Below are 8,697 nucleotides of genomic sequence, written 5' to 3'. Positions count from 1 at the left end.
GTCTGCACGCAGCACGTTTGGCCGAGGCACAGACACACATCTCCACATATCAGAAGTCTGATCGTCTTTAACAGATCAGTCACATGACATCTGGAGGAGCTGTAGTGTTTCTGCCTGTGTGTTTATTGGAATCCAGAAAAACAGTTCATGGTCATGATCTTAGAGTTTATATATTTATATGTTTACAGCCCCGATCATGTATAAGATGCCTCATGTCTTTATGGTCTCCATCTGTTCGTCATAGTAACATAAATGTAGCCCAACAGTCATTAGAACACTGTGAAGCAGAGTGATGCATGTAGTGAATGTATGTATGTATGTATGTAGGTGTGAGTGTGATTCATTCCACAAGAAGCACAAGGTGAATTCTTTTATTAAAAATCACTTATTTTATGTGTTGACATTAATTGGTACAGAAATTGTGAGAAGAAGAATATAAAAAAAATCAAAAATGTTATTAGAGTAAGAAGCTTTTTTTCCTCCTTTATTATTATTATTATTATTATTATTATTATTATTATTATTATTATTATTTAAATTGTAGAAGCACATAATGAATGGTTGTTCATACAAATTGAACAGATATTTTTCAAGGCAGCCATATTAATATAAAATGGTAGGGTAAACACAAGTGTTACTAATGATACGAAGTAACTATGCTTGCTTTTCTTTTAGCTGTTGGTAGCCGTTGGTTTTCAAAGCAATTGTGAGCAGGCAGACGAGGGACAAGGACACATTTTAGTTCAACAGGAACTGATTGTGATTGAAGTACATCTCATGGGAAAGGATCAGTTCATTAATCACAGAAGCAAATTAGTTTGACATGGTCTGGAAGTGTTTTTAACGGGTAAACTGAAAATCAGTAATCACTCTTTATAAATGAGTCATAACACTGAAATAATTGCTTTTTTCAATATGTACAGACATCTATGGAAAGCTCAGCGCCCTTTGAACCAAACTGGTTCCTTATTACTAAAACACTGGCCATAGAGGCTAGCCGAAGCTCCTTGTCTCTCTGTACAGCAACTACATCTCACAGATCCAGTATTGTTCTACATTACAGTTCTCATCATTCCAGTCACCAGACCCTGTAGCATGGTGCCAGAACTCCACACAGTCCTGGTTCCTCCCCTCAAAGCTGTTGGGCTGGTCTTTACCCCAGAACCTGCAGGACAAGGAGAGACGTCCATAATTATAATTAACAAAGCTCTATCCTTGGGTGAACATGTCTCTGGATGAACAACAAGTCAAAATATGAGTATAGTTTAGTTTTCTTACGCTGTGGTCATTGGTGTCCCATCTACCCACATCCATTCCCCTTCCGCTCTGTCATCAGACAGACCGATCCAGACTTCTTTGTCAGCTCCATACAAACTGTTGACAAAGGTCTATGAGACACAAGACATACAAAAAGTTATTGCAGAGGTTTTTAACACATAAACTTACATTAAGTTGTGTTTTATGTTATGAGTATGTAGTGCATTCAGTTATTGTTGGAGAACAGTGGATCAAAAAGCTACACAAGAATGCCAACAGTAGCCCCGCCCCCACCCATTTTTGATTTGTGATTGATTTTTAAACCCAAAAATGGAATTTTGAGTTTGAATTCTGACCATTTGAGTTTGCTGTTGCTCTTCAGCGTGGAGTGTTAAAACCAGAGTAGCAGATTGTGTTAGAGAGATTAGCAATGTAAAGTCATTATTGTGTTTCTACACAGGACAAATATGCCTGGCAGTATGAGCATGCTTGTATAATTTTATGTTAAGAATGTGAAATACAGGGAATCCTTTTATTTATATAGTAGGGGACTACAACTTGGATTTTTTTGTGCAACCCTGTCTTGTAATGAGAAATAAATGAACCTTGAAAACAATCAAGGTTCCAAAGTTATATTTTGGTTAGCTGTATGAGACACCCAGGGCTGTCAACGTTCTAACAAACATAGGACCAGAGTTTACATCCCATGTGAGAACCAAAACATTATTAAAAGTTTGTAACGTGCAGAGTGTTACTTGTGTCACCTGACTTGTGTTGGTGTGTTGGTGGTGTCACATGACATATACTACTCAAGCAGTTATTGTGCCTAAACCTATTGAAGCTGCGAGTATTTTACAACATTAACCATGTGTTAAAAAACGGCTTTGTGGCCACATCAGATACAGAAGTTTAAGAGTGCCTTGTGCTTCATTCGGAATGAGACTGGGTTAAATTTTCCTATACTTTGTTAACCACATCTTCAATGTAGCTTCAGAAACAGTGTCCTACCAAAACGTACTTTTGGTTAAGGAAAATTGAATCAAAACAGTAAAGATAGCTGTTTTAAAACAAAAACAATCAGCAGAATGATGCTAAAAGGCTTTGTGAACTAAGGGTAACTGCAGAGTTGGGTGATAATTGTATGAAAATATTGATTAGTGTAGCATTAACAAACTAGAATGGTGATTCGTTGCACTTTTATGAAAATGAATAGGGTGACACCTGCACGTACAGCCATGAAGATATAGACAACACATAAACAAACCATTTCCTCTTGGGTTTTTATGACTGCCAAGTCTGCCCTCTTGCTTTGACAGTATTCTCTGCTCTGCCTCCAGGTTTTCTTGCCAGAGGAGGTGTAATAGCAGCTGTTCTGAAATTTCCTCCAGCCAGTGGGGCATTTCTTATCTGAAAATCCAATATATTTATTGATCAGTAACCGAAGATCCAGACAAAAATGTTAACAAGGATTTGGTTGGAAAACATTTTAAAGGGACATTTGGTGATCTTCTGCAGAAAAAAAAATCATCAGAGGGCAACACTTTCAGCTTTTTCCAGCATAATTTTGACAACAAGGCCACATGCCATTTGTCATTTTTTGACACAAAACATGTTTCATGTGTGCGTTTTGTCGGTCTCATAATGCTTACCGTTAATCGTTGCATTCAGCCTCTCTACTTCCTGCTGCAGCTGGTCCCTCTCAGCAGTCAGATTGACATTTTCCAGCTTCAACAGGTCTCTCTCCATGGTTACATTTTTGAATCTGGTTTCAAGGTCATTTTTTTCCTGTGTCAAGGATGCACAAGACGTCCGCAACTCATCTGTTGCTTTTGCAAGTATGTTATAATTCTCCTGCAGAACATCTTTTGCTATCGTCAGGTTTTGGTGACTGCTTGCTAGCTTGTCTTTCTCACTGGTGGAGAAGTTGTATCTGTCCTGCAGATGCTCTACTTGCTTAATCAGGTTGTTGTATTTCGTCTGCATCTGCTCTTTTGTTCTGGTTACATTATTGTATTTGTTCTGTAAGTTGTCCCTGTCTTTGGTCACTGAGTCATAACTGCCCTGTAACTCATTTTTGCGTTTGAGCACTGAATCATATTGTTTTTGTAAAAGGTCTTTGGCCGTTGACAAGGCATAGATATTAGTCTGCATTTGGGCTTGACTGGCTCTCAGCTGTTCTGTTGTTTTGGTTAAAGCAACGTTATTGGCCTGTAACTCATCTTGGCTAACTTTAAGTTTGTTTCTTTCCTCAGCCAGTGCTTTGTTATTGGTCTGTATCTGATCCCTCCTCTTAGATAACGAGTCATAATCTCTCTGTAAGCGACTACGTGTCAACTCAAGATCCCTCTTGTCTTTCTGCACTGTCTTCAGGTCGTCCTGTAGATTTTCTTTCTCTTTACGCATGGCCTTTAGGCTGTTCTGATGGTCTTGCTCTACATTTTGGTCTGCCAGAGATGAGACATAACAGCAAATTAGTGATTTTTACCAAGATGACTTTCTCAAACGTGCATATTTTACAAAGAAAACAAACAGGTGGACTCACAGTGGACACTCTGACCTATGACCCCAGCCAAGAGGAGAACACACAGCAGGCCGAGGCAAACTGTAGCAACCCGGAAAGGGCTGTTTCTCAATGCAAAAACTGAATGACAACAAGAAACAGAAACTTAAAATTGTTGAAGTGTTTTAAGGAACTTGTGGTTATGTGCTTCATCTGCGTTATAATATTTCAAGCAAAAGTGCTGACTAATTAACGGTTATTTGAGAAATACACATGATTCATTTTTTGAAGGTCTTTAACCAACAACACAAACATAAATCACATATATGTATAATTTCTTGAATTTATAACAAACCAAGTCCTGCTCAGTGATTTGCTACATTGCCCATTAATACAGTACAACCAAAAACATATATTGGCATATTAGGATATAAACCTCAATATAAACAATATGGCAAAATCATAGACATTTGATTTCTTTTGTCTCAGGGCATTTTGTGATATACAAGTGGCTTAGCTTCTTTTGTCTGAATGATTTTCCACTGGTTTTATTACTTCCTGCCAACATTTTTTTTTACAAAGACAAAATAGAACAAACTACGGGCGGAAACACAACATCATCATGTTCACATCATAAAGTTGCTTTAGCAAACACATTATTAAAGAGTTGCCTGTCTATGCATCAAACAGACACAAAGGAACTTAAAGGAATGGTTCACCCAAAAATTTAAATTCAATCATTATCTACTCATCCTCATGCCAATTGAAGGCCAGGTTTTGTTTTTTAGTCCACAAAACACTGCTGGAGATTCTCAGTAAAATGGCACTGTAGAGCCTCCCAAACAATGGAAGTGTATGGTGACCAGTTTTCAAACGTAAAAACTACAGAATAAAAACATAAAATGCCTGCATACAGCTCATCTGGCATAATTTTACTTAATAGTTTTAGCCTAAATCTTCACTGTAGATCCTTAGCATGGAACCACATTAATGTGCACATGCACACAGTCTGTTCTGTGTGTGTGGTGTGATGGTGTGCAAACAAGCAGTCTGGAGGCATTTTATGTTTTTATGTTGTTTTTCCAGTTGTTTTTTACATTTGAAAACTGGTCACCATTCATGTCTGTTGTTTGGATGATTCTGCAGCGCTATTTTCCTGTGAAACTCCAGCAGTGTTTTGCGGACTAATAAAAACTTAAATTTAAATTTAGGCATTAGGTGAGCAGAGCAGACAGGTCAGAGGCAGAGTCATGTTTTTGCTGTGCTGGGAAAAAATATTGCATACAGTTGGTTTGTCAGAGCTGTTTTGCTTTAAGCTACCTGCCTGCTGCTGATTGTTGCCAGAAACATGACTCAAAATGGATGCAACAGTTTACCATGTAAAATTTAGTTCACTGTTAAATGTTTAAATGTGTGTACACAGCTTGTTCTGCTGCCCCCAGGCGGGCAAAAAATAAAGAAAATGTTGCAGTCTTAATGACAACAAATTCACCTTTTAGGTAATTAAGTGATTTTTCTACCGGTGACAGTGAACTGCAACAGTACAGCTGTGGGCTGTGAAACCTAATCAGTGAAAAAAAATCTCTGTGGAGTTAAGGGGAACTGGCAGTAGACAAAACTTTACTGTCTCATGATATAAGAATTATATTGTCACATACTGGAAAGAAGGTCTTATTTCATTACCTGAATACTGGATCGTGCTGCCATCCGAGAAAAATTGCTTATAGCCAATTTTACTGTTGTCCGTGTCCATGTTTGTCACTGTAGAGGCACTGTACTTGACAGACATCTTTGCATTGGCTTCATGAGCTGTAGCTTTACCAGAAAAAAAAAAAAAGCAAAAATACAGCATTACAAAAATGTACTATTACAAAAAAAATACGTCCCTTTTTAATTGTTTCCCTTTCGTTTTGGCATCCTCCATTAAATTCCTATCTTGACACAAAGAATAATAGTGTTGTGTTTGCTGAAACATCTGTGAAGGTGCTGGAACTTCTACTTGTGTATTGCCGAAAAAAGTCGGCTTTCTAGGTTTGTGTTTTCATTGTGTAACACTGGATAATGATGACAAACTGTGACCTGAAACACCAAGAATATAGGAGGTTAAAAAAAAAGTAAATCTTACCTCTGCTTGTGGAGATGATAACACAGTCCAAGATTTGGAATAATGAAGGAGTTTTGTTTTGAGCTGTCTCAGAGAGAAAAACCTAGGCCATTGAACTCCTGGAACTTAACCCTGCAAAAGCAGTGCACTTATGCTTCAATTCATGTCCCACCCACTTTAAATCCTTGCATGGTGTTGTGGCCAGTTCAGCAGAAATTGAGGGTTGGTCAGCAGGCAGAGCAAGAGCCTCCCTTTTTCCTATCTGCTTGTGAGTTAGTCAGAGAAATCAGAGTTAGGAGAGTTAGGTTGAAATTAAACTCAGGATGCTTTTCCCCATTTAAGGCTCAATCTTAACACTGGTGGCATTGTTTTTTTTTGTTATGAACAGACAAAATGAGCTCATTAGTGAAACCAGTTTGTGTTTCTGGTTGGAATAAACCTGCCCCCTCCAAGGTCGTGAGGGCATGAAGATCACAGCTTGAGATCATGAGAAATAATGACATTTGACCCGTTGTAATCAGAGCTGTATAGCAGGAGAGGATGGTTCATGAGGAGGTTGCTCCTCCTCTATATTTGAGAAAAATTAGATCAAATTATTAAAAAAAAAAAAAAAACACTTCTTGGTTGAAATACACAATTAACAAATCCCTGTGTCATTCAGTGTCATTATTTTATTTTAAAAAATCCATGATTAAAATTCTAATTTAAATTCTTCAACAGCGACACCTGGAGGGCAGGCAGGGGGGAAAGGACAGTTGGTGTGAAGCGGTAGCGGAGGAAGATGAGTTCCTGCTGTCCTCCTCTCTTGTAACACTTTATTTGAAGGGGTGTGCATAAGACTGTCACAACCATGTCATGACACCTGTCATTAACATGGAGTCTTTACTGCTGTAGTCATTAAGTGCCATTCAGACAGTTATGTCACTTTAATGCAAAACTGACATTGTCTGAGATGTCTTTGTTATAACAACTTGATATTAATCAAGCCAATAATGTCTTTGTAATGATAACTTCACATGATCAAATTTAACGCTTTATGTTTTAATATTACATTATGAACTGAATGAACTGGAGTACAGGAGTGTCATCACTGACTTTGTCAAATGGTGTGGGGTCAACCACCTCCACATCAACACCAGCAAGACAAAGGAGTTAGTGGTGGATTTTCGCAGGAACGCGCCCCAGACTACCTCAGTGAACATGCAGGGTTTGGACATTGAGGTTGTGGGAGAGTACAAATACCTGGGTGTTCACCTCAACAATAAACTGGACTGGTCCACTAATACCAAGGCCCTGTACAAGAAAGGCCAAAGTCGTCTTCACCTGCTGAGGAGACTGAGGTCCGTTGGAGTGTGCAGGACACTGCTGAGAACTTTCTATGACACTGTGGTAGCATCTGCCATCCTGTATGCAGTGGTCTGCTGGGACTGTGGAAGTACAGAGAGGTCCTGGACTGTCCCCTGGAGACCATCGAAGAGGTGGGTGAAAGGAGGATGTTAACAAAACTGACATCTATCATGGGCAACACCTCTCACCCCCTGCATGAGACTGTAAGAGCTCTGAGCAGCTCGTTCAGCAGCAGACTGCTGCACCCACAGTGCAAGAGGGAGCGCTGCCGCAGGTCCTTCATCCCATCAGCTGTCAGACTTTTCAACACTAACACCAACGTGACTTAATGTAGCACTGTTAGGTCTGCTGCATATTCCTTGTGCAATATTGTATGTTCACTTTGTTAAATCTCACTTTGTTAAATCTCTTGCTGCTAACATTAATATTTAGTGCAATCTATCATTCCTTTTGTGCAATCTGCCTCTTCAAGGCAACAAAGTTTACAGTGGAAGGTGTATATATTGTAAATAGTCTTGTGTGTACAGCCCTGTACTTAATACTTTACATTTTATATTTCTTAGAATTTCTATTTTTAAACTGATATGTACATACATATCTTCTTCTTTTTATCTTAATATTTATAAGTACTTACTATTACTTTCTATCTGTACTGCTGAGCTGCTGTGACAAGTGAATTTCCCTGGTGTGGGATCAATAAAGTTCATCTTATCTTATCTTATTTTATCTTATCTTATCTTATCTTATCTTATCTTATCTTATCTTATCTTATCTTATCCTATGATAAGTGTTTGGTTGTGACAATGGTCATCATAATACTTTTATAAGTGTGTCATGAATATTTTTCTCGTTTTAAGTAAAATGGTACAGTTTGAACTTGTCATAGAAATGACCTTAAATTTTATTACACTGTCAAACCCTATGTACAGTGAGAAGGAAGCAAAACCATTCAATCCTTAGTTCCTGCCATCATCAGCTCCATAAAAACTGTGTTTATTTCAGAATGATATGGGGTGCAAGGGCTCTTTCATTGCCACTTGCAGCTTTAATTTCTATTTTGACTACATTATGTTAGTTGTGATGGGTTGCATTAGACTGTATTAGCTTATAAACTGGCAACTAAATGTGTGATTGCTGTAATTTGTCTTGTAGTTTATTGTAATCGACATAATAGGCCTGTATATCCACACCCCTGATAAATCCTCTGCATTGTTCCTGTATGATTAATCTGGAAACAACAGGGTCGAATAAAATGATGCTGTTTTTAAGAGATCTTGAAAGCCATTGTTTTAATCCATAATTTTTCATCGAAATTAGAGATAAGTATCCAACTAGTCTAAAATAACATGTCAGCTTGGGTTTGTTTTTCTCCCCATTTTTTGAGCCACCAGCTGCCACTAAATAGAGCAGAGGCAACCTTTTTGCCAATTTCACAACAGGAACCACATGTTCCTATGGACGGATATGAGGAAGATTTCACAAAACACCA

At 38.2% G+C, this 8,697-nt stretch overlaps 1 protein-coding gene across 1 annotated transcript; it reads right to left on the bottom strand.

Moving 5' to 3' along the window:
• Window positions 1-357: 357 nt before the first annotated feature.
• LOC146330318 (uncharacterized) lies at window positions 358-6,042 on the bottom strand. The gene is made up of 7 exons (XM_084715839.1): window positions 5,883-6,042; window positions 5,441-5,572; window positions 3,800-3,898; window positions 2,907-3,701; window positions 2,522-2,664; window positions 1,279-1,388; window positions 358-1,165 (listed from the first exon to the last, which is right to left on the bottom strand). Exons 2-7 carry the CDS (start codon window positions 5,544-5,546, stop codon window positions 1,027-1,029), a joined length of 1,392 nt encoding a protein of 463 aa, XP_084571965.1. The 5' UTR covers window positions 5,547-5,572; window positions 5,883-6,042; the 3' UTR covers window positions 358-1,026.
• Window positions 6,043-8,697: the final 2,655 nt, after the last annotated feature.

This window comes from Lutjanus erythropterus, chromosome 3 (assembly GCF_056507025.1).
Source record: "Lutjanus erythropterus isolate fLutEry1 chromosome 3, fLutEry1.hap2, whole genome shotgun sequence".
Taxonomy (NCBI): Eukaryota; Metazoa; Chordata; class Actinopteri; order Lutjaniformes; family Lutjanidae; genus Lutjanus; species Lutjanus erythropterus.
The sequence above is the reverse complement of the archived record's forward strand: the minus strand, read 5'-3'. Positions and strand labels throughout refer to the sequence as shown.

Excerpts from the sequence above, each read along its gene's own strand:
- LOC146330318 (XM_084715839.1), bottom strand. The coding sequence starts at position 5,546 with ATGTCTGTCAAGTACAGTGCCTCTACAGTGACAAACATGGACACGGAC. Across the intron at positions 1,389-2,521 it reads TAAAAACCCAAGAGGAAATG|ACCTTTGTCAACAGTTTGTA; the intron begins GTTTGTTTATGT and ends TGTGTCTCATAG. Across the intron at positions 1,166-1,278 it reads GGGACACCAATGACCACAGC|GTTCTGGGGTAAAGACCAGC; the intron begins GTAAGAAAACTA and ends CTTGTCCTGCAG.